Source organism: Tribolium madens, unplaced genomic scaffold (assembly GCF_015345945.1).
Source record: "Tribolium madens isolate multiple individuals breed KSU strain unplaced genomic scaffold, Tmad_KSU_1.1 Scaffold_96;HRSCAF=242;Tcas5.2_LG5, whole genome shotgun sequence".
In the NCBI taxonomy this organism is placed as follows: domain Eukaryota; kingdom Metazoa; phylum Arthropoda; class Insecta; order Coleoptera; family Tenebrionidae; genus Tribolium; species Tribolium madens.
Window position 1 is genome coordinate 1,475,753 of NW_025401068.1, and position 26,803 is coordinate 1,502,555.

Genomic DNA, 26,803 nt, shown 5'->3' on the forward strand with positions numbered 1-26,803 from the left:
TTAATAAAAATTCCATATTAGATCGTAAAAAATGCATTTGGAATTACAGTATTTGTTACATCCAATGTTCAAAAAAAATACTTGGAAGTAATCATTTATTTCAATTTCCTTATGAGTATAAATAATAATTGTTTCCCTCACAAAGGATTCCTTTTACAGTTAGAATTTCGAAAGCAAATCATTGTTTGAATCATGTTAAAATCTGAAGACAATCTCAATGGAATATAAATAAAATGGTATATAACAAAAAAAAAAAATTAAACAAAACTAAAATTTCTCTTCTTCCAGGCCATGTTTGAAAAACATCATTACTGGTACAGAATTCCCATCAATTTCTCTATATTCCATCAATCCAACCATTCCATCAATCTCCATGGATTCTCCAGTGAAAAATTGGAGCTCTTTAAACCTCCCCAAAATGTCCTTCATCACTTTGTTCATGTTGGTCTTGAACACTTCTACTTGGTCAGGAGATTTCTCTTCCAATTTAGCTACCAATCTGGAAACAAACACCAAATTAACAATATTCTCCTTTTTAATAAAATGTTGAAGACACTGTAATAACATGCTTACACAATCTCAAGCACACCATACAGTTCCTCAATAATTTTGCATGAATTGCTCTGAATGCCACACTGAATTGAAGCACCCAGTATTAGTACGTGCTAGAAGGAAATGGAAATGTACTCACTTTTTCATGTAGTCTTTAAGGTACGCGGTGTATGACTTCTTATCACTAAATGCATAGGTTTCACATAATCTATGATTTAAAACAATGTCGACGCCTGTTTGGACATTTTCGTCTGTGCCTTCGTCTTGATCCTCAGCAGACGGGTTAGCTCCATCCAGCTGGATATCTCCTTCCTTCCGTTGGACTAATTTACCGTAAACTTCATAAACGACTTCATCAACTAGTTTTATTTTGTAAGTGTCAGAGAACATCTCATCACCTAAAAGTATTTCATAATTATATCGGAAACCTTATTACATTCCAATTAATCTCAGATTCCTCGAATTTTTTGTATTAACTGTAAAATAAGAGGAATTTCTAGTGTCACCAAATTGACAGATGGATATTTAAAGGTTAAATTTTTGCATAAAACGTCACCATTTTACAAAAATATTAACAAGAAAATTGAGAAAAGCACTACTTACCGGTAAAAATATCCTTGTAAATTCTCATTTTGAAGGGATTGCTGTAGTTTCTTTTGAGAAAACTAAAAACGACCCGTCCGCTACAAGAACGCAGCAAAAAAGGTCGAAAGTTTCTTTGACAGATTCAAATTACACATCACATGCGCGCGCATTTGCATTTGACCGAAAATTTTCATTTACGTTAAAAAAAAATCACGCATTATTTTTTTCCCTCAGTTGGGATATTGCAAATAGAAATAATAAGTATCCCAAAGTAATTGAAATAATAATATAACAACAGTATAAAGGCTGTGATAAAAGTAATATTCTAGGGAATTTGACAAAAACGCGTCGAATTGTTGGCAATATTTAGATGTCAAATAAATCGTTCACTTGTCAAACATTTGTTTAATTCTACACGTTTTAATAAATGACCACGTGCTGTTATAATTTAAGGTTTATAAAGCATTATTAAATTGAAAAGCAAGACAATGGGGTCGGAATTGGATAATAAAATAATTCGGCAAATCGAATATTACTTTGGAGACATCAATTTACCACGTGATAAATTCATGCAAGAAAAACTGAAAGAAGATGAAGGTTGGATAACTCTTGATGTATTATTAACTTTCAAAAGACTTGCCAGTCTTTCTGAAGACCCTGAAGTGATAGCAGCAGCTGTGGAAAAGGCCGAAAATGGTTTGGTTGAGCTCAGTGAAGACAGGAAGAAAATACGAAGAAATCCGGATTTGCCTTTGCCAGAATTGAATGATGCTCGAAAAAAGGAGTTAGTGGAACGCACAGGTAGGCTAATAATACAATTTGTTGTTTTTAGTGGAATAATAGGAATTGGTTACAGCCTATGCTAAAGGTTTCCCTTTGGAAGAACCTTTGAACGACATAATCACCTTTATGGATCAGTATGGCCCCATAGATTCGTGCAATCGCCGGTGTAATAAAGATCACACATTCAAAGGGTCTTGTTTTATAATTTTCAAGGACAAGGACGCCTGCAAGAAATTTATTGAACTTGAAAGTGTTAAATATAAAGACACTGAACTGATCCGTAAATGGCAGAGTGATTACTTTGTTGAGAAGAAAAAACAGTATGAGGAACGCGTCAAATCTAAAAAAGATAAAAAGCAAGCGAGAATTGATGAAAAAGCCAAGCAGCTTGAGTACCCTAAAGGGGCCACTATTCATTTTTCAAATATCCCTGAAGGCAAGTCGCTGACACGTGAAGAAATTAAAGAAAAGGTGAAAGAAGTTGATGATAGCGTCACAATTTCATATGTGGACTTCAGTAAAGGGGATCTTGAAGGATACTTTCGATGTTCAGCAGAAAATGCCGCTGTGGAATTTTTAAAGAAACTAACAGATGGTGAATTGGAAGTTGGTGATGTAAAGTTAAAACTTAAGGCGTTGGAAGGAAGTGAAGAGGAGGAATATTTGAAGAAGACTGCAGAAGCTGTTACAAAAATGAGGGAGAAGGCCAAGTTTGGAAAAGGTAGAAAGAGGAAGGGACAATTTCAAAATGGGAGAGAAGGTAAAGCAAAGAAAACAGAGTAATTCTGTTGTTAAAAATGTTACTTATTAGGATATGAGATTTCGTTTAATAATGAAAAGTGTTTGTTATTTTTATTGGGTGTTACAATAATTGAATTATGTTATTAGGCGTTGACTTGTAACAAGTTTTTGGAAGTATCGTTTTTTTACCGAATTAATCTTTATATAATTGACGTATTTCTCCAGTTTTAATGTATATGAGGTATATTTGATTAATTTAAGTCCCAAGGTGTACATTTTTACTCGAAATTTGTAAAATCTTAAGGTGTTGTAGCAACATTTATGACTTTATGTGACTAATGTTTATCTGAATAAAAAATCTCTTATTCTATTTTTTACTCAATATAATGTTTACTCAGAATGTTCCAATTACATCAAAACTGTATAAAAAATAACACTTTATGTCATGGCAAAAAATACACAAGCATATTTACACACATCTGCATTAAAAAAGTATAAACGTGGTCTATTCATACTAACAATAATAATTTACCATAAAAATATTAAACACAAAATAAACACACTTATCGCACAATATGTTTGCAATAAAAAAATTCAATAATTTTTTTTTGGAAATTTTTATACCGGGTGGGGCATCCGTTACGCCCAAAAAGAAAATCCCCACTTCTAATTAAATAAAATTGTTGAATTTTTTCACACTGACCTGGGCATTAGTAAGGTACATTCTCTAATTTTTTGGTAATTTTTCATTCACAAACAAAGCCAAAAAAAAATATAGTTTTCTCCCAAAAAATTTAATTCTAATTTTTATACTGACCTACGCAGATTCACTTCCTACAATGTTTTACAAAATGAGAAAAAAAAATACCAATTAGATTTTGAATTAAACGCAATTTTCCATCTTAACTTTGAAAATCATTTTTATTTATGACCTGCTACTTATGCCATCGTAAATTTAGGTGACAATGGGGTGCATTTGGGGTAAGATTCCAAGGTTTACAACAAAAAGACCTTTCAAAGCGGTCGGCTACCAGTAAATGATTCTTTTGTTGGCAAATTATTCCATTTTGTCATAAATCATGGGTCTGGTTTGTGTTTAAATAAAAAAAAAGCGATTATTTGGCTAACCAAGTCAAAATTTGAAATTGTGATATTAAAGTTTGATGCGCCAACAGGTACAGATTCATTTAGTGTAAAAACTTTATAGGTAAATTAACAGGAAGTATTCATAAAACACACAAAACTGTTACGGACTCACTTATTATCCAAAAAAAAATAGAAAAATTTTCAAATTATACCCTATCTATAATTAGTTAGGTATATGAAATATCGCCAGTTTTAATTAATTTGAAGTCGCGATTTATCAAGTGCGCGTAACCGATGCCCCACCCGGTATATGAAACACATTTTACCGACAATATTTAAAACCCAAGTTAATGTTTCCTAGTTTTATAAAATTATTTTCATAAAAGTGCTCCAGAGCACTTTTGGAAACCCCTAGGCTAATCTTAGACGACGCCTCTACTTCTTACTAACATATTTTTTATAAAAATTAGAAAATTACGAACTAACAAGTTTTACCATTACAACCAAGCGTTTTTTTTTTAATTATTTGCCTCCAGAAATTAAAAATTAATATAAATTAAAGTAATATAAAAAAATTGTAATGGTATTTTGAGAACGAAATTTTGTTTTGTTTTTGAGTTTTGCAATTTTTTTTGTCAAAATTGCAATTTATGTAAAAAAAGTATTAAAAAAAATAAATATAAAGTAGATAGTTGTAATTCTTAGATCATAACCTTCATGAGAAAAATTAGTTTATTGTGGGTTGTCATTTAAAAAAATAAAAAAATTTGTAGAACAAAAAAAAATCGAAAATTTTTATTCTTGATAACATCAGATTTTTATAGTATATTTTCATTCATCAATTAGTTTTTCAAAAATAAATACTTTAAGCAAAAAACGTTTGGTTCCATACTTTTTATTCACCTGGTATAATTGGAATTAATTTATACCAAAACGAGACTCAAAAAAAAAAGATTCAACAAGTTTTTCTTGTCTTAATGGGCATCTAAGAAAGTTTTTAATGAGGTAACATTAAATTTAAGAATAAAAATAAAAACTTTGCTGCTTCTCAGTGTTCTCCACCATCATTAGCATTTTTCCAAAAATTGATTCTCTGTTGCCATTTTACTAAGACATTTTGCTTTTTATTTTTATTCAAAATTATGATTTGGGTACTCCCATTGATTAACCCTATTGTGGGTAATGGAATATGGTTAATCAATGGTATTACTTAATTTATATTTTTTCTCGACATTTATACGATATACCAAAGTTGTAATTAAGACTACTATAGTGATTTACTTTTACATTTTTTTGTTTTACCCGTGGTTTTATAATTTTTAATTTATTACAAAAACTTTTTTTCTTCTTTCATTCTACTGGCACCCCTAGGTTGCAACCGGTGTAATCTGACCCTGAGCTGGTCATGGAATCTTTATTTGTGTGAGAGTACAGTAATTTACTCGGGCGTAAACGGGAGTAAACTCCCTCCACTTCATTGGTCGAATGAGTTTTTCTCTTTATTAATTTTTATATCAACATTGTAATCAGGGGCGGACTGGCAAATTTTTATATGGGGTGCTAAGTTGAAATGAGGGCCCAATATACAATACAATAAAAATATGTATAAAAACTACTTGTCACTTAATGTAGTAATTTTTTTTTTGAAGGAGTTTGTTTCCTCTATTGAGATTGGGACGTGATGGTTTAATAAACGAAAATAAAGTTTTTAGATGAACGTCTTCAGAGGCTTTTAATTTTTGTTTTTTATTTGTTTCTGTGCACCAAATTTATACTTATATTTAGATTTTTCCATTATTTATGCCCACTAATAACTAAAAAAAAATTTATTAAAATTACAACAATACAAATACAAAAAGACACTCTTTGATTTGGTGTAAACGGAAGTCTTGTAGAAGCTATACATTTCCGGTAGCAATAGGTCCTCCCAGTTTTTGTATCAAAACTTCTTTTCGGCTTATTAATTTCTGTTTTTGACAACAAAAATTAAAAGCCCAATAATTTTTTTTACAAAAAAAAGTTGTTTCATATCGCCAAATGTACCGTTCTCGAGTTATTCCAGTTTAAACTAAATTCTAAAACGCACTGCAAAATCAAAATTTGCGTACCTTGGAAACAATCCACTACGAATGACATCGCTGTCACATTTAATGTTAATTTCATAAAATACAAAGGAACATTTGTTTATTTCTTGATGATTATAAAAGCTGTATTTTCTATTGCTTGATGAGTTGGATGAATGAATACTGTGTTATCTATGCTCATTTGTAGAGGAGTATTCGTGATTAAAATTATGACACGAATTTTTGAATCATTTGTATAAATCCACGTGGAATTTTTCTTACATGCGTGTAAGACCTTATAAACAAAATTGAGCTAAAATTATTGAAATTATAGTTTTATTTGTTATAATGGCAATTTTTTAATTCCTTCAAACTTAGCCTCTGCGAAAAACGCAATTCAGCACTTCATGGATTAGCTCTATGCAAGTTTGTTTACAAATTTAAAATTATTGATATTATTTCAATGAGCTCTTTACATAATAAGCCTACCATAAATGGGGGCCCGTAAGACTGGAGGGCCCGGGGTGCTGTGGCACCCCTGGCCAGTCCGCCCCTGATTGTAATAATTTTCATATACATATCTGTAACGATACTGTTAGGTAACAAAAATAACTATTTTATTGAAGTGCTTTGTTTCAAATCCATTTATTAGAGAAATGCTTTCATAAATACAAGGTGATTCTTTTAGGGCCTACATTTTTTACATTTTTTAGGGCCTACTTTTTAACTTCTAATGCAGATAGAAATTTGAAATTTTGTACACAACCCAGATCGATCAGTCTGAGTTCAACTAACTTATTTTCAAAATGGCTGAATTTCCGAAACTACGAGAAATTGGCGCCAACTTTGAAATTTTAAATGGTAACCACTTATTTTTATTGCATTTTTGAATTCTCCTCTTTAAACTAAGTAAAATGTACTTAGTTGTTAGTACTTATCTGTCATAGTTTTTGACATATGTAAAATTTTTGGTCAAAATTTTCAGTTGTAGGGGTTTATTCAGGACATTACAGCTCTTGAACCTTTTGCGATAAGTGAATATTTTTTTTGCATTCGATAACCAAAGGTTCGAAAAGTTGAAATAACCCTATTTTCTCAACGGCAATTGAAAGTACATCGATTTATAGAAGGACTTTTATCAACATGTCCTATATCCATCTCTTACAGTTTTTTTAAATTTGTATGGTATCATGTAGGCTTTGGAAACTGATGAAAATTTTGACCAAAAAATTGATATATTTTAAAAACTATGACAAATAAGTACTAATAATTAAAGTACATTTTACACAGTTTGAAGAGCAGAATTCAAAAATGCAATAAAAATAAGTGGTTACCATTTAAAATTTCAAAGTTGGCGCCAATTTCTCATAGTTCCGGAAGTTCAGCCATTTTGAAAATAATTTAATTGAACTAAGACTGGTCGATTTGGGTTCCTATCTGCATTAGAAGTTGAAAAGTTTTTAATGTAGGCCCTAACAGAATCATACTGTTTCAATAATAGCCACTCCAATAGCATCTCGCAATAGGACACAAAACAAAAAAAAAATAACATAAAAGAATACGAAAGCTCTCAAACCATAACCAATAATAATAAGTATTTGTATTCCCAATAAGAATAAGAATTTGTTTGTATTCCCAATTTTTTACACCACGTGCGTTTGACAAAAAGAGAAATGTTCCAAAGGAAATAACGTACCTAAACAAGTAACAAAAATCAACGTTTTGTATTATTTATTCAAATATTATTTATTTGTTTAGTACCTATTTAGAGTAATTGCGACAGAGATAAATGAATATAGGTAGTTTTCATTATTTCTCCTAAAATACCTCCAACACTATTTATTTGAGATGGTATCTGGCAACAGCGTATAAAAGGAGAAAGTTTTATTCAACTGCATCTAGCATAACATTGAAAATGTGGAGAAGACTGAAAGTAATGTGAGTGGAATCGTTCCAATATGGTTTATAAAAGTTACCCTGATTACAAGTATATAAAAGTGTACAGCGAGTCTGAAGAAATTTTTAACGATGTACGAAACCACCATGAGACGTCCTATTTAAATATCCGGGTAAGTATTACTTAAAACACTTAATTCTAGTCACGTGAAGGTACAATAAGTTACACGAATTGCATGGTATATGCTTAGTTCTAATTAACATAACTGTCCCATCACAGAGTTTAATTTTTCCAACTTCTGCATTAGTCATTCATTATTAGAAGATAACAAATAGCGCTTCGCGATAAGAAAAATCCGCGAAACGTCACCGGAAACCCTACCAATTCTGATGTAGATTCATATCTATGTAGAACACCAAAACAAGGAACACATTTGCAAAGATAAAGATTAATTCACAACCTGGACATTGATGTGATTACCTTGGAAAGTTTTTTCGACGAGTATACCCCACCTGCTCATATAATTCTCTCAGTAAGTTGCCACAGAGCGCACGATTCGAACCGCGCGGTCTCCTCACTGATGAAAAACATTGCGAACATAAAAACGGCAAAATAATTTAGTGGCGTTTGAGTGATGGTTTAGACTGTCGTGCACGAAAACACAAAATGACCGGAAATGCACAATCTAACGGAAGTTCAAGTTTGGAGATCGCCCAAAGCAATCAGGTATTTTTTACCAAATAATAAGTTTTAAATTGTCCGAATTAATTTTTTTTGTTAACCGGACTAACCAGTGTTCGTACACACCTGTTACTATTTTTATTCTAAATTAAATAACAGGGTCATCAGGATCAGGCTGCGACCTTGCCTTAATGGTCAGTGTCGGCGACGATTTATTAAGTGACGCGGAAGGGTTAAGGCTCAAAAGTGGCTATTTTGTTTATCTTTTGATGGCATTTAGAGTGAAAGTAATGTCAGGAATGTTTAGTAAACTGCCTTGACCACGACTCAATCAGAATATTTAGGGCACCAATTAGAATTCTATGCGGAAGGTGGAAAGTCGAGTCTTTTGGACATGCTGCTCTTTATGCAATTAAAAAAATTTATTGAGTCCATCCGGTGCGATCAAGTAGAGTATTCACGATATAATACTCTAAATTATACTAATTGCTCCAACAATGCAAGTATAAACTTATCAGGAAGGGCTTTCAAGGAAAATTTGTTGTGGATAACCAAGTCCATTTCCTTCGCAGAATTTAATCGTTTATTACTAATTGTAAATTCTTTTCGACAATAATTTTAAAACTTTTAATTAACACAGGTGCAAATTCACATTTTCAAGTTATTTTAATTAGAAAATTAAAATACACCAGTGGCGCAGCCAGAGATAGAGTTGAGGGGGTTAGCTATGTAAAAAAATTTGGGCACATAGACATTATCACACATGTTTTTTATACTATTTTTTCTATTGAACGATTTTTAAATTAAATTATTATACTTAACAGTTACAAATTTTGTCATTTGGACGTATGCTTGAAAATAGTTTCGATGAAATACGTTAGTCTATAACAATTTTACACTGTTCACAGTCAGTGATGGTAAAAATATAGCATAAAATGTTTCTAAAAATAGAAAAAATCTCTTATGCTTTTTTATACACGTACCCTTGCTTTTTGAATTTGAATTAGTTACAACGTTTTTGTCTCTTGATCCCCCAAGACTGCAAATCGTTCAATTTTGAAGTTTTTAATTTTTTCGATTTTTGTCGAATTTTCGGTACCCGGAGCAGTTTGTTGCTAATAATTTCGGGATTATTGACATTAGTCCTTTTTGTTTGGTACGGTTGAAAAGCAAATTTAATTTTTTATCATATAAAAAAAAAGGTTCTACGTCACATAATTGTTATCGAGAAAATTGCCGATAGTCAAAAATATTCAAAATATTAAGTCAACTATAATTTCTAAACAATCAAGAATTTTGTAATTTCGCTGCGCCACTGAAATACACATCAATTCGTTTTACGAAAAGCAAAAATAAAATTGTATAAAAGACTAATTTTGTTACCTAGTGTTATAAAGTTTTAATCCATCTAAATCCTTTTAATATACCAATTGTAAAAATTATTGTCATCCAAAATATCAAAACGGTTATTATAAAGCAATTTAGATTTATAAATAATGTGGGACAACATGTAATTAGAGACAGTGCCGTATATTTATTAAAATCACTTTGAATTAATGAATTAGGATGTATTATGCTCTGCAATTTGTTTCAGTTTGCGTGGTGTATGATGTATTAGAATTTTGTAACCCAACCGCTAATTTTAAGCTACTACTCGTTTTACATTAGAGATCTTAGATTTAAACTAAAAAAGTCGTATTTAATAATGATTTATTCTTGAATTAATGAGCTGGTTGCAATATTATTTTTTATATTGACATTCTTAGCACCAAGTATTCTGAAATTGTCAACATTGAACTATTTATTTTCTCTGTTTAAATCTCCAAAATTTCGCTGCTGTGTATTTTTTACATCAATATGTACTTCACCTTTTTAATTTTGTCCACTTCTTTGAAAGCTGGTTCTTATCGTCAAAAAATTTGTGTTAATTAAGCGTGACAAATATGGAAATTTACAATACTCAAAACACATAAAATTTATCAAATTCTTGACCTAGACATTTATGTCCAAAAAGTAGTAAAACCGTTCTATTGACAATACTAAACTTTGAGTCAAACAACAAAACTAACAATAATGAAGTGTTTGGGAGTAGAAAAAAGAAAAATTGTGTTGTATTTTCTAAATGTAAGTGTGAATTGATAAAAGTTCAAAATTAAATTATCGCAATCTGGAAAAAGCTTATCATTAACATTTTACATTTTTTCAACACGTTTCATTTGAAAGTCTTAGTTTTCTGTTGAGAACTGTTTATCCTTTTGCAAAAAGTACTCATTGTTATCAGTATTCAACACACGTGTGGTGCAATAATTAGTTGAATTATTTTTTTTAATTACTTCATAGTAAATAGTAGATATAAAGATTGCATACTTATACGAAGGATTAGATCTGTAAGTGCACTTGCACCACTTTCGTTTTTTAACTTAAGAAAATAACTATATAAAACTGCAAATATGCAATTATCTATAAGTTAAGTTTAGTGTAATTAGCATAATAATTATTCTACGATAGTTGATAGCGGCTACTGTATGTAAAACTTAACAAGGTGAAGTGTAATTGAAAGATAACAAAAAAAAATATCAAATTCATAACTTACAAATTTATATATCCAACATATAGTAGGAGTAAAACCGTTCTACTGACAAAAACACTAAACCTTGAGTGAAACAACAAAACTAACAATAATGAAGTGTTTGGGAGTTGAAAAAAGAAAATTTGTCTTATATTTTCGAAATGTAAGTGTGAATTGATAAAAGTTTTTTTTATTTCAAAATTAAATTATCTCAATCTGAAAGAAGCTTATCAGTAATTTTTTCCTGTACAAGTTCATATACTAGGTGAACAGAAAATATGGAACCAAACGTTTGTTGCGTAAACTATTTAATGAAAAAAAAATTGATGAACGATAAAATACTATTTCCTAAGAATATTTTTTTTCAATTTTTATTGTCTGATATCTGCAAAATTTTTCCTTTTTGTAAATGGCAACCCACTACAAAACTTGTTTTGTAATCTAAGGGTTACAATTATCAACGCTTTAGGTATTCAATTTTTATCGAATAGAATTTCCATTCAAGTTGGCAATTTCAAGAAAAGATATCGCAAAACTCAAAAACAACAAAATTTTATTCTCAAAACGATCACACTTTTTACATCACTTTAATTTTTATTAATTATAATTTTTTGAAGGCAAATGATACTTGGGTCCATACTTTTTGTTCACTTTCAACAAACGTTATAACCTAGATGATCCTCCTACTAGTGATTATTGGAAGTTTAGCTCTTTTCTAAGCAAAGTTAAGTTAAGAATTTCTAATTATTTAAGTATTTCACCCAATACAACTCAATGAGGACTATCCTCATCAATTAATGCGGTCTTTTACAAGTTATAATTGTAAAAAAAAATATTTCAGTTGTTTTTTTTTTTGAGGGACTTTCCTTTGTTCTATTTAATGTTCATTAAATTGTTGATGAGCCGATAATAGGTTTCTTAATTTCTTTAGTGTTTCCTCAATATTTTACCAATTATTATTACAAAAATTATTGTTGATGCAACAAAAACGACGTAAAAATTTTAATTTAAGTATATGTATGAATTATTCCATTACTTTTATGTAGTTAACAAAAAAATTATACTACGTTGCAGGTCTGAAAAGTTAAGAAAAATTAAGTTAATTAATCGCAATTAAAGTCTTGAACTCACCGAAAGTCGAGAACACCTCATTAACTGTCAACGTTATTTTTAATTTAATGAACACGCCGCATTGAATACACGAATATTTATCTCGGCATTTAAATTAGATCTCATTATTATGTAGTGATTTATCACTTAGAAAAAACAATGCGTGTTAATAGAATTCATATTTGTTTCCGTTTTCGTTCAACTCATTATCAAATTCTATCTCAGTACAACAATTGATTTAAATATTTAACATTTCACATTTCTTTCAACACGTTTCATTTCATTTCAAAGTCGTACTTTTCTATTGAGAACTGTTTATTCTTTTGCAAAAAAGTACTCACTGTTATCGGTATTCAACACACGTACGCAATAATTACTTCAAATATTACTTTCATAGTAAATAGTATAAAATGTGCATAGTTATACGAAGAATTAGATCTGTAAGATCTGCACTTGCACCACTTTCGTTTTTTAACTTAAGAAAATAACTATATAAAACTGCAGATATGCAATTATCTAAGTTAAGTTGGTCAACCAATAGTGTAATTAGCATAATAATTATTCTGCGCTAGTTGATAGCGGCTACTGTATGTAAAATTTAACAAGGTGAAGTGTAATTGAAAGATAAAAACAAAAAAACAACTTGCTGGAAACACAATTGTGAGTACTTTTAAAGAAATCAAAATTGCTAAATCTCAAATGATTTTAATTAGAAAAACATGTTAAAACCTAGTGACCGTTTTATGTTTAATTTACATTTTCTCACTGATAAATATGTGCATATTTCTCACAAAAGTTGTAAAAAATGGAAAAGTCCTGGTGTAACCTGGTTCCCAATGAATTATTAACACTCGAGTTTAATTAAACGTCGCATCCTTTTGTTTTTAACCCCTCAAGTCTTCCACAATAAATACAATAAGATTTAATTAGTTTGATAAGTCATCAAACATGTCATTGGTTTAATTAAAATCAAGTAATTTTAAATGGGCTACTAATAATCCCGGCGCATCCACCAAAAATGCACCAGAATTAATTGGTAATTATAATTGATTCAAAAAATAAATGTTAAGCTATTTTAAAATAAGTTTTAGTTCTACCTAGGTACACACTGTTTGAAAAAACTTCTCTCAGTTTATTTATTCTTTTTTAAATCGTCTCGACAACATTATTAAAAAGGTAGTAAATTATTTCTAAAAATATACACCGTGCCAAAAAAAAATAATTATAATGAGTTTATTTATACTAAATACTAATAACACATTCAATTAAAAAACAAAACATATTGTTATGAACTAACAACCACTCGTAAAATTCCCATAATGACCAATGCAATAACAAAAAACATAAATGGAAAATAATCAGATTATGTTGCTTTTAAAGTAAAACCGATAACAACGTCATTGTTATTTCTACACAATTATAATACATCTTAAAATTCCATCTACACCAACAATGAAATCACTGATAAATACTGATTAACAAGCAACAAGAAAAAATTCAGGGACTCATTATATTTAATTTAAATGAATTCAAAAACGGCGTGAGCTAAATCGAATTTTTATTCAGTGAAATAATCATTAATTAAACGAGAAAAACAGTATGAACTTTTGGTGACATAACCCAAAGGAATGCTATGTTTAGTAAGCGAATATACAGAACAAAAGTTTTATTTTGTAAACTAATCCAATGTGGATAAAATTCCTTCACTGTTGCGAATAATTTAATTCTTCATCTAATTTGCAAATAAATATAAAACTATAATTCACCTCTCCAAACAATCTTGCCGTTAAAGAATCCAGTCCATAACTTACTCACGCAAAGCTGCAAAAACATTTTAATTAACATTTAAATTTATAATTAAAAAAAAATATCTCATAAATTCTGTAATAAAAAATGTAGGTGAGTCTCGTTTGTGTTCAAATATTGATTTCTAATTTGTAAGGATTATGATAGATGTATCTTTTAACTAAAAATACATTTTATTTATATATCAGACCCCAAGAAACCCTTATCTATATTTTACACTTAACTGAAATAAAAATATTTTTTCTGCGACATTTATACCTAGGATTCAGTATTAAATTGATTTAATCAGTGTAAAGAATATATAAATTGGGCGAAATCACGAAGGTGTACCATTTAAAATATTACCTACCACTTGAGGTAACAGATTAATGCAAATGACTTTTTTTCTTAAAATAACTAACAAATCTGTGCAAAAAGTTTCGAAAGAAGTTACGTATATCGACACTAATGATATTACATAATTATTGATGCAATTAAACTCCACGAATGAAGTGTGCATACAGAGAAAGAAAGTCTTGTACTTTCTAATGACGTTCTTGTAGAATTTAGAAAAAGAAAACAAACTGACGTGCATATTTATTAAGTACAATGTGAATGTGCAAATATTCTGGGACACGAAAAGTAGGTAGTTCAGTAAAAGTGTAGCTTTAGTGTTACGAAAGAAGTAAAGGAACTGAATGAAATTTGGTTTAACCCCTTGAGTAAACAGAAAAATTTCATTCCGAAAAACAAACACAAAGTACAATTAGAATCACTCCCAATTAAACAAAAGTTCTAAAATAATAATTCCTCGACAAAATCTCACGACTCGGGGGAAAACATTCGCAAACAATAGCAATTATGGGATTACGAAACCATCATTCCAAGATCTTTATTGGATATTTATTAGCTGAATGACGTAATAAGAGAAGCATTGATATTAATCGACACATACTTGTTCTAAAATAACAATACAACTTATTGTTGGAAATGAATTATTTTTGTTACATAATCACAGACTTTCAAGTTTGAGGTTGCAGTTGTAGAACTAATAAAAGCGTTTTCCTCCTAACAGGGAATAAAGTTATGCTTTATTCCCTCGGGAATAAAATAAATAAATACTGATTTTTATTCTTAAAATGACTATTGCATGAACTAAGTTGAATGAATATTTTGACAAATTATTTAACATTGTTTGACACATTTATTATTTTCTAACGTCATTATTAATTTAGTCTGTTTAGAGGAAAGTTTTGTATGTATCTCTGGAATAAACATCGTTAATCCCTCGAATAAAAATCCTACATTCTCGAGATTAAAATAGTTGTTTATTCCCTTGATACATAAATGACTATTAAAATGCTTTGTCAATAATTAATCTCGATTTGAAAAATAAGAATTTGCAACCAGATTTTCTAAAAACAAGGTAGTAGAAATTATATGCAAAATTGTAATAAAATCACCTTTTATTTGACGAAAATAAGTAAGCACAAGGCTTTTATGTAAACTGGTTATTTTGTAATGTTATAAATAAAAGTTTTCATTTTTTGACTGTGAAAGACATAAAAAAACATTGTGTGTGGAAGTTACAGTAGTGTAACACGCAAAAACGAAAATACGACTTTTGTAAAATTCGGAATAATAATTAAAGACCAGCTTCTTGTGAATTATTAGCAATTCCTTAGCGATAAGATTCGGTTACTTTATCTTTATTTTAGTTGGTTTTAGACAAAGTTATAAAAGGAATTATCTTCTAATACCATCTATAAAAATTGGAGCAAGGTTCGTTTTCGTTAATAAACAATGCAGAAAACATTGTTTTGTTAATTTACTTTATTTCTCCTTATCTTCCAAATTTCCGCTTGTGCTTTCACCATGATATAAAAGCCTCTGAAAGATCAATTTTCAAAGCACTCTAATAATTTGCCCTTATTAAGTTACTAACTGGAATTGCTAAGCCAATTATAGTACTGGCTTTTTATAATAACATCAATTTTCAGGATTTAATAATGACAAAAGGAAAACGAAAAAAGCGAACATGGATTATCGCCGGAGTCGTATGTATGGTAGTTGTAGCACTAGTAGTAGCAGCTATAGTTTTACTAACGAACGGGGAAGACGAAGACAAAGGTAAAGACAAACCAGCGGTTCAAGGACCAACTCTTTCTTTAGAAGATCTCCTCCAAGGCAAAGTCAACCCCAACTCATTCAACGCCACTTGGGTATCAGGTGAGATAATATTAAGTTAATCACTTTTGTGTATGCAAATTTCTCACACCAAAACACCACTTTCATGATAAATTATCGGATTTCTGGATTGCATCCAAATGAGGCTGAATAATTAGTGGTCTAAATTTGTAAACATACAAGGTCAAGATCGATTATAAGACAAAGGTGATGCGCTTTTAGAATTTACAGCATTTCTAGCATGTTTCACTTTTACATAGATTAGACATAAATCAAGTTTGTTATTTACGAGCCCCATTTTGCCCGTTTCCGGCACTTTATTAGACGCCTTATTAAACCGATTCAGCACCGGGTGACTCGCATGCAAAAGAGTTTTAAATACAGGGGTCCCAGAACTCGGCAATTAGAAATAACAAATAAGATACCAGGAATACGAAAAAATGTTTAAAAAATTCTAGCTGCCAAAAAATGTTTGAGATTTATTTTTTGACATTTGACATTTTTTTATACAAAGTATGGAGCCAAGCGGTTTTTTTAATTATTTGCCTCCAAAAAATAATAATTAATATAAATTAAAGTAATATAAAAAATAAGACCATATTTTGAGAACGAAATTTTGTTTTGTTTTTGAGTTAAGCGATTTTTTTGTCAATGTGAAAATGATTATTTTTTAATTAAATACCGTGCGATCAAAAAAAAATAAATTAGAGTAGGCGTCGATTAAATTCTACAGTTGGCAACACATTGGCTGGGAATCTGGGCTGCACATTTTCCACACAAACTGAAAGTGAAAATGACCATTCACCGTTTTCGTCTTGTACAGCATTTTTGTAATAACTTGCAACAATAATAATTTTCTGCTCTAAAGTGAACATTATTTCACTCAAAATGAATAAAACGCAAACTTGTCAAAGTTTCCGATGACATTTGATGTCAAAAATCAGGATTGCCATCTGAGGGAATTTAATTACCGCCTACTCTAATTTTTTTTTGATCGCACGCTAGTTGTAATCCTTAGATCATAAGTACCTAAAACACAGTTTTTGAGTACGAATCGTTGCTGTTTCCGAACGAGGCGAAGCCGAGTCTGGAATAGCAGATGAGTCCGTAAAAACGTTTTAGGTATGTATTATAAACAACATTTTTTTGTTAACACTATCGGCCAAAAGTAAAGAAACATTTGCGAATATTAAATATTTCATTGTAGGTGTATTTGATTTTTATATAATTTATTACGAGTAATTGGTAGCAGATTGGTATTATTTTTGAAACCTAACATCCAATATAATTTTGCACAAATGCCCTTCTGGGACTTGTAGATCTAAAAATCTTACTACAGGTTTATTCATAAGAGGGTTATTTCTGAATTTTTTTGCCGCAATCCATTATACATATTGCAACAATTTCTTGATTTCAAATTTTGAAAATAATTAAAACTGTATCCACGATATCTTTTATTGGTCTTGTCTATTTGATATTAAAGCAAAAAACTCAGCTTTCAAACGATGCGAGATGTTTTGTTATCGTTTACCAACCGACTAGGCGTATGTTTAGATGCCGATGGTAGACACTTCGAACACCTTTTACATTAACTTAACTTGTTAATTTATTTGTTGAATTTTGATTAAATATAGGTTATCTTTTTCTGTCAATCTCTTCAACTCACTTTGATTTCTAATTTAAAAGAAAACATATTTAATTTAGCAGTTAGTGATATTGGTATTGTTGGTTGCGGCAAAAAAATTCAGAAATAATTCTTCATTTGCACTTTTTGGTAAATTACTTCTCTGTGGTGCTTGTTCTAGGACAGTCTGTATAAAAAATGTCTTTCAAAATAGTATCAGATTTACAATAGTTTTATTCTTTTGAAAGGGTATTTTGTAGGGACAGTTGTTAAATAGTCTTCCGTGTGGAACTCAAACACAAAATCGCAATTAAAAAATATTTTTCTCTCAGGTGACATTCATAGTGTGTCAGAACTCGCACCCCAGAGGAAAATTTGAAGTAAGATAAAATACACGAAAAAAAAATTAAAAAAAATGGACATTTATTTTTTGAGATTGCTGATCTTGTAATGTTTTTTTATAATTGTATAGTAAAAGTACAAAAATTTTGCCAGTAAAAGCCACAAATAACATTAAACAGAGTTGCTTTAGGATACAGCTTCCTTCTTTCCTCTTCTAATAGCCTGTAGCAAAAAAACTTGGGAAAATTATTTTTCCAACAAGAGACAAGAGTCAAAGTGCAAAATTTAAACTCTCATAACATCGAAATTTTTATAGATAGAATTTTTTTCACATTTTTTCCATGTTCCTGGTATCTTACCTTAACTGACATTTTTCTCTCAGGCGCGAGTTCCGGTGCACCCTGTATTTTAACACTGTAGTAGCAATTCAAAAAATACAACGAAAAAAAATTGTTTAATTTTCATTAATATAAAGAAGTTGGATTTGAACCCACGTCTCAAGGGTTGGAAGATTGTAATACAATTTAGTTGTTGAATAATTAATTATGTTATAATCACATTTTAATTAATCATTGCAGATAGTGACCTACTTTACACTGACGCTAGTGGAGATCTGGTTCTATATACCCTAAGTTCGCGCGACAATGCTTCCAAAATTCTTCTGCCGGCCAAAGATTCGGTACTTGATCCAATAACCCGATTTTTTTTACATTCAAATTTTAGATTTTAGGAGGAAACAATTTCGAAATTTCTGCCGATAAAAACTACTTGAAAGTCGCCCACGGTTTTCAGAAAGTAAGTGCGATCCTTTTGCGCCAGTTTAACACAACCACCACTTTTCCAGATTTACCGTCACAGTTATAGAGCAAGATACACTATAATTAACTTGAATAATAACGAACGCACTGAATTGCAAGTCGGTGATAATCATGATTTTCTACTAGCTGTGTGGGCTCCGGTAGGAAACGCTTTAGCATTTGTTTTCGAAAATAACATTTATTATAAACCGCGAGTCGAGTCTAATGAACAGATTCAAATCACCAAGGATGGCAATTTCGTTAATAATGGTATTCCCGACTGGGTGTACGAGGAGGAGGTTTTTAGCTCTAATAAGGCGTTGTGGTTCTCCCCTGATGGTACTAAGTTGGCCTATGGAAGGTTTGATGATACACAAGTCCCATTAATGGTACTGCCGATTTATGGCGAGCCTGGCAATCGGATTTTCCAGTATCCAAGGGCACAAGTTATCAAGTATCCGAAGGTAGGGATTTGACTGTGGTAAAAAATAATAAAATTGTGCGGAAATGTCTGCAACCTATTTACCACTTTTGCTTTCATTTAATTTCCATTTGTAATTTTAGACAGGAACACGAAATCCTACAGTTTCCTTGCACTGCGTCGACTTAAATAACGTGACTGATATTAAAAAATTAGATCCGCCCAAAGACTTAGTCGGCCCCCAACAGTACGAAAAATCCTCACAATTATTTTTTTACTACTTAGTTTTGGTTTTAGGCCAATTTTAACAACTGTTTCGTGGGCTGCAGACAACATAGTGTCCGCCATTTGGATGAACAGGGTTCAAAATAACGCTTTTATTGTTACTTATACTATGACCGCAGATTCTTACCAAATGGAGACGGTAAGTAACAAAAATTAAATATTTTCAATGCACGGTATTGTACTGTAACTGTGCTTCGGTAATAGTTAGTTGTAATTATAAAGGAGGAAAGTGGGCGGTTCCACCCGTGGGAGGAAAAAACACTTTGCTCCAATGTATTTTTTTTACAACCCAGAAAACAAAACTAACAATTTCTCTTGATGTCCCAGAATCGGCGTTAAATCCAGGAGTATTTTTCCCGTTTCTATCGAAAAGATACACAATTTTTACTTCCCTGAGAGGTTATGTAATTATGACAGATGGGGGAGATAAAAATTTTACCTCCCTGGGAGGTAATTGGCCACTTTCGTTTCTGAAATTATGGTAAAAAAAATTAGTTTCTGTTAGGGTAGCAGGAAACAGTAATATGCAGGCATAGGTAATAACTAATAATATAGATATAATGTACCTAAAGGTACAGTTAAATAATAGATGCTTATTAAAAATAATCAATGCTATGTAAAAATAATAACTGCGCAGTAAAAGTAATAAATATCCACTGAAACTGCATACATGGACATTTTTTAAACCTGAACATAGCCCTATGTTCAGTTTAATAAAACACAGATCAATTCATTGCTGTAATTCAATGAAAGTCTCATCAGTATCGTGTCTATAATTTAATAAATTATAGAGCAACCAAATAAAAAATTGCTTTATTTATTTTTTTATTTTATGACAAAACAGACAAAAATTACAGGCAGAAATATCGTTAAATACTTCACAGTAAAAAATAAAGATATAGCAAAAGTTTTATTAAAACCATCAATTAAAAAAAAAAAAACAAATTTTTGCTTCGCCTCATGTTGGCGACATTTTTTTGAAAACACTGCATATACGATTAAAAATAGAAAGAAAGTGTAAAGGACAAAGTTGTAGAGAAGTAAATTCGCTTTAAAACAGTCTGCAACACCATACCACCTGCTCTGCAGACAGTCATAGATGTTTTAGTGATGAAAACATTTCGCCTGGTGGTGGCGTGTCCAAGAAGCCATTTAAACATAAACTGTTGGAGATAAAGATGTGGTGCAAATTTAATTCTCTACAATTTTGTCCTTTACACTTTTCTTCTGTTTATTCGCAAAAAAGGGGGCGAAGCAACAATTTAAGATTTTTTTTATTTATTGTTTTCAGTAATTTTTTTGCTATTACAACAATTTTTAGTGTGAAGTTCTTAATATTTTATCTGCATGTAATTTGTCTGCTGTTTTGTCATTGTCATCATTTAAATAAACCATTTTTTATTTCGTTGCTCTTAAATTGTAGACAGGATTCTGAAACTAACATTGAATGACAGCAATAGATTGATTGATATGTGTTTTCTAAAAGTTAGTTTCTTCAAAGTTAAAAAAATGTCCCTGTATAATGTCCACACAATAAATAAACAATAAAGAATAAAAATTGAAGAAAAAGATAAATAATGGTAAAGATGCTCATTAACAAAATAAAAAACGGGACGATCATAATAAATGCACGGTAGAGAAAATGTGTTTCATAGAAAAATATACGCTTAGTACAGAAAATGATAAACGCACAGTAAAATGACTGCATTTACTCGGTAAAATAATAAATCTTCAATAACACAATAATAGATACCAATAATAAATACATTCTTATGTAACGAAAACTGAAAATAAATACGTTCCCTAAATTTTATGTTATTTTATTATTATTACTGAACGTTTATTATTTTTACTGTGGAAACTGGATTTTTTTACTATGCACTTTTTATACTGAACACATTACAATAAAATACTGTGCGTGCTTCATTTTTATCAATTAATTTTTTTACTGTGCAAAATATTATACAGGGTGTGTCACAACACGCGCCCCAGAGAAAAATTTCAAGTAAAATAATATACCGGGAACATGGAAACAATGTTTACAAAATTCTATCTGTCAAAAGATTTTGACATTTATTTTTTTACATTTGACATTTTTTATGTTTATTTAATGATACGAAAATTATTTAGTAAAGGTACAAAAATTTTGCCAATAAAAGCCACAAATAACATTAAACAGCGTTACAATTTAGTATACAGCTTCCTTGTTTTCTCTTCTAATAATAGTCTGTAGCAAAAAAACTTGGAAATTTTTTTTTCTAACCGAAATAAATAGTCAAAGTGCAAAATTTAAACTCTCATAACTTCGAAATTTTTATAGATAGAACTTCTTCAACATTTTTTCTATGTTCCTGGTATCTTACCTTATTGGCATTCTTCTCTGGGGCGCGAGTTCGGCCGCAGCTTGTACAGGGTTATTCATAAATATGAAGCAATATTTGAACCTCAAAAATGACCCATAAAATGATGTTAATTTAAATAATAACTCGTGTCCTATCTTTACTGATAAGAATTTTACAGCCCTCGGAAGGTGGGTATGGAAATTTGATTTTTTGTAATAACTTTGGAACTATTTGACCAAATATTATAAAAGGTGGAACATTTCCCGGCGACTAATTCCAGCCCATTTTGCCGTTTTACTTTTCAACTTGTCATTTTATTTGACGTTTCACATGCAGTTAGTTCAAAAACAGACATACGTTTTCGGATCCAAAGATGACTCGATTACAAATGATCTTGATCTCTCGATATTATTATATTCGAAAGTAGGGGTAAATAAAAATTAACCTCTCTCGGAATTTTCAGGTTTAAAAGTTTAAAAAAAATCACCCTTTATCCCCAGATCTATTACTTTTAACAATGTTTTTTTTTGTATGAAATAGTGGAATCTTTTGGTTCAAAATTTGTCAGTAGGATTCAGTTGTAACACAGATTCTTCTTTTATAGAGAAATCAAATGTTTCTGACCTGTTTCATCTCAAAAAACTAGCAATTGTAACATTGACAGTGTGGTGATGGTTATGGCACAGGTATTAAAATTTCTAGTTTTTTACCGTGCAAAAATTAATTAAATACTGATCATTCAAGTTAAAACTAGCCGTTTAATATCCGCAGATTCGTAACTTAAGTCAACCGTCCGGTTGGTTGGAGCTCTTCACAGCCCCCTTGTGGTCAAAAGACGGTTCAAAATTGGTGCTCATCCTCTCGCATGATCAAGGCAATGATTTGGGAAGTTATAGACATGTTGTTATGTTGTCGCGGACCAAAAATTCCCCCAGCGAACCCCTAACTAAGGGAACTTTCGTCGTAACAGAAATCCTAGGATGGAATCACGAGCAAAATAAAATCTTTTACTTAGCAAACAATGAAACAGATCCTGCCGTCCAACACCTGTACGGTGTTTCCGTCGATAGCAAGCAAACTGAATGTCTGTCTTGCGAGGTCAAATCCAAGAATAAACACAAAGAGTGTTTGTACAATGTAGCGGAATTTAGCAAAGATGCTTCGCATTATGTGCTAACTTGCGCAGGGCCTGACGTACCAGACATTGCGGTTTACTCGTTAGAAAAGAAACTTCTCGATTGGGACGATAATAAGGATTTGAAAGAACTGTTAAGTGATAAAGTACTGCCGACCATTCAACGGGCTACTTTCAAAGTCGCGGGAGGGTTCGAAGCGCAAGTCATCCTCAAGTTGCCTCCGAATATGGACCCCAACGTCGAATATCCCATGCTGCTTAATGTGTAAAAGAATCATTTCATTGTCGGTGTTTTTTTTTAAATTTTGTGTAATAGTTACGCAGGGCCTGATTCCTTCCAAGTAGTCGAAAAATTCAACGTAGACTGGGGGAGTTACCTAGCGGCCAACAAAAGTATAATTTACGCAACAATCGATGGACGAAGTTCCGGTCTCAAGGGTGATAAAATGCTTTTTGCATCTTACAGACATTTGGGAACTGTTGAAATCGAAGACCAGATTAATGTTACAAGGTAAAGTAAAATACAGGTGTGTGTGGTAACTTTTTTAATTAAAGATTATGATCTAAAAATGACCTCTAATTAAATAAAATTGTTTTTTCGTCAATACTTTTTTTTTTAATTAATTGTTAAAGTTGCGTTCCGAGCTCATCACGAAGATTTTCCGAACTTAATCGAAGTGATTGTTTCATGCATTTCATCATGGGAGAGTGCTGATTTCTATGCAGGTGCTTGGAGGTGGTTTCAAATGGACTAAAAATAGAAGAAAATGATTTGGTATTAGATTTTTTGATCCATCCGAAACCACCCCAAAGCACCTGCACAAAAAACCGGACTCTCCAACGATCAAAGTCACGCAACGACCCCCTCGTTCAAGTTCGGAAAATCTTCGTGGTGGGCTCAGAACGCAACTTTAACAATTTATTAAAAAAAAAGTACTGACTAAAAAACAATTCTGTTTAATTAGAGGTCATTTTTAGATCATAATCTTTAATCAAAAAAATTACCATGGTGGGTTGCCATTTAAAAAAAAAATTTAGAACCCGAAAACTAAAAGAAATTTCGAAAAATGTTATTCTTGATAAATGGGCACATTTTAATTGTAGTTTACGCTACACTAATTATTTTTTTCGTAAAGTGCTTAGTTTACGAAAAAAACGCTTGGTTCCATACTTTTTATTCACCTGGTATGTTTTACAAAATTTTGACAATAAAAGGCACAAATAACATTAAACAGAGGATATGTACAGCTTTTTTGTTTTCTCTTCCAGCAGCTTGTAGCAAAAAAACTTGGAAAATTATTTTTCTAACAGAAATAAATCGAATCAAAGTACAAAATTTAAACTATACTAACTTTGAAATTTTTATAGATAGAATTTTTTAACATTTTTTCCTCGAGTTTCTGCGCACCCTATACAGGGTGTTTCAATGAAAACGAGCACACCGAATCTCTCAGAAACTAAAAAGACTTTGCAAAAACGCCTAAACAGGTCGTTTTTGTTTCCGAGAGGGACATTTTTTGTAATTTTTAAATCACCCCCACGCACCCCAACTTTAAAAATTTAAATAGTACTATCCTAGTGTGGTACATCAAATGAAAGCTATTTTAACAAGCTCTCTAAAACAGGTTAATTTTGTTTTTAAAAAAGACATTTTTTGACACAATTTTAAAAGCACCCCCACTAAGCCTTTAACCTTTCCAACCTCAATTTCGAAGTTTCAAATAACACCGACTCACTTGCGACAGATCAAATAAAAGTGTTTTTAAAATGTTCTTTTAACCTCTTTTCTAAAGCAAATGGGATTATCTATTCAGATATTCGCAAAAAATAATGTTTCTAATTAGTAATTACTTCTAATAAAAACTATTAAAATAAATTTCAAGAAACATACTAATATTATTGTAAGTATTATTGAAGTTGTAACAAACTTATTTTTATTTCTTTATTTTATTGGCAAAATTATTATTATTATTTAATTTTGAGACGAGCTGAGACCTTCATAGGTCTTTATAGCTCGATATAGTGTTTCCGACTAACTAGTTGGGGAGCAGGAATATGTCGGAAGACCCTGATTTAGGAAGTTGGTCCGGACTCGAGGACACTTCAAAACGGTTTTTTCTGAAAATTTCTTCAATGGCTATAGATTATTAAATGGTGATTATAATAATTTTCGAAATGACACTAAGCAAATTTTAGACAAAAAAATGCACGCCCATGTATTTCATTACCTTAACTAAATTTTTGTGATTTACTTAATTTTATTAACAAATAGCTAGTTTCTTTCGTTTTTTATATTTATTTTTATTACTTCTAAACAAAGCAAAAAACCCAAAGTGGTATTTTTTTCCCCGGGATGTACATACTGACTGCTGAAAGATTAGTTTTTGTCGATATTTTATTAATGTATAAAAATCATTTCATTTTGGAAAATAGCTTTTAAAGAATATTTTAAAAGTGTTTTCATTTTTTGTATCACTAGTGGTTGGTGCTATTTGACATTTTAGAGTTAAGTGGCATAGAGGTTAAAAGGTTAGTGAAGGGTGCTTCTAAAATTGTGACAAAAATGTCCCTTTTAAAAACAAAATTAACCTGTTTCGGGATTTTTTTGCAAATTTTTTCTAAGATGGTTCGTTTCTATTAGAATACCCTGTATCTCATGAATGGATGGTCTGATTCAATTTTGGTAAAAAAAATTGAAAACCTTGCTAATAGTTTTCATTTGATGTGCCACAAGTAGGATAGTGCCATTTAAATTTTTAAAGTTGAGGTGCGTGGGGGTTAAGGGGTTATTGAGGGTGCTTTAAAAATTACGTCAAAAAATGTCCCCCTTGGAAACAAAATCGACCTGTTTCGGCGCTTTTGCAAAGTCTTTTTAGTTTCTGAGATATTCGGGGTGGCTCGTTTTCATTGAAACGTTTGGAAATTAAAACACAATATTTAAGGCAAATTCAAGACAGCTTTGGCTTCGTTGACAAATCAAGAACGGCAGTTTGGGGTTGGAGCTATGGAGGATACGCCTCTGGAATGATTTTAGCCAATGATAATAGTGGAGTTTTTAAATGTGGAATTTCAGTTGCGCCTGTTACAGACTGGACACTTTACGGTATTGTGTTTACAAATTTAATGAAGCAAAATAGTTGATATATTTTTTTAAAAGATTCGATTTACACTGAGCGATTCATGGGTCTTCCCTCCATCGAAGACAACTACCAGGGCTATCGCAATGCTAATCTTTTATTAAAATCTGAAGGAATTCGCGACAAGCAGTATTTTCTCATCCATGGAACGTACGATGATAACGTCCATTATCAACAATCCATGTTATGGGCCAGAGTGTTAGAACAGAACGATATTCTATTTAGGCAATTGGTAAATGTTCAATTTCTGTTTAATTTAAGTGACAAATTTGAATTAATTTTTAGAGTTATCCCGATGAAGACCACGGTTTGGCATCAGTCCGTCCACACTTGTACCACTCATTAGAAAATTTCCTCGATGAATGTTTTATAAAAGAAAATTAGTTCATTTATTCACACCACTTACGCTAGACTGTGTGACACAAAAACTAGTCAAGAAATTGTTATTCGATGTCTTACTTTTTGCCAGGGTATCTATGTTACTGTAGATCTCAAAACAATTGTACATATTTTATTTTGTCAGAAGTGTAAATAAGTATATTTTATAATTTAAGACAATTACTTTGTTACTGTGTAATTAAAATAGATACTTTTGTGTAAAATGATTTTTTTTTTAATTAAATATTATTAAACAATCTCATTGATCATTTCAAACCCAGTAAAAAATAAGAAAAACTTGCT

At 30.9% G+C, this 26,803-nt stretch overlaps 3 protein-coding genes across 4 annotated transcripts; 2 read left to right on the top strand and 1 right to left on the bottom strand.

Moving 5' to 3' along the window:
• Positions 1-17: 17 nt before the first annotated feature.
• LOC123013468 (translationally-controlled tumor protein homolog) lies at positions 18-1,315 on the bottom strand. The gene is made up of 3 exons (XM_044411987.1): positions 1,156-1,315; positions 692-950; positions 18-499 (listed from the first exon to the last, which is right to left on the bottom strand). Exons 1-3 carry the CDS (start codon positions 1,181-1,183, stop codon positions 268-270), a joined length of 519 nt encoding a protein of 172 aa, XP_044267922.1. The 5' UTR covers positions 1,184-1,315; the 3' UTR covers positions 18-267.
• A 182-nt stretch (positions 1,316-1,497) lies between these two features.
• On the top strand, positions 1,498-3,043 carry LOC123013466 (la protein homolog). The gene is made up of 2 exons (XM_044411985.1): positions 1,498-1,938; positions 1,994-3,043. The coding sequence occupies exons 1-2, from the start codon at positions 1,626-1,628 to the stop codon at positions 2,701-2,703; spliced, it is 1,023 nt and encodes a 340-aa protein (XP_044267920.1). The 5' UTR covers positions 1,498-1,625; the 3' UTR covers positions 2,704-3,043.
• Positions 3,044-7,717: 4,674 nt separating this feature from the next.
• LOC123013464 (venom dipeptidyl peptidase 4) lies at positions 7,718-26,758 on the top strand. 2 transcript variants are annotated; one of them, XM_044411981.1, is made up of 12 exons: positions 7,718-7,879; positions 15,853-16,081; positions 18,584-18,684; positions 18,729-18,800; positions 18,850-19,266; positions 19,367-19,470; positions 19,521-19,647; positions 22,622-23,250; positions 23,302-23,496; positions 25,928-26,088; positions 26,143-26,354; positions 26,408-26,758. In XM_044411981.1, exons 1-12 carry the CDS (start codon positions 7,769-7,771, stop codon positions 26,504-26,506), a joined length of 2,457 nt encoding a protein of 818 aa, XP_044267916.1. In that variant the 5' UTR covers positions 7,718-7,768; the 3' UTR covers positions 26,507-26,758. The 2 variants fall into 2 exon arrangements, with proteins under 2 accessions (XP_044267916.1, XP_044267917.1); XM_044411982.1 differs by lacking the exon at positions 7,718-7,879 and adding an exon at positions 8,231-8,433.
• The last annotated feature ends 45 nt before the right edge of the window (positions 26,759-26,803 follow it).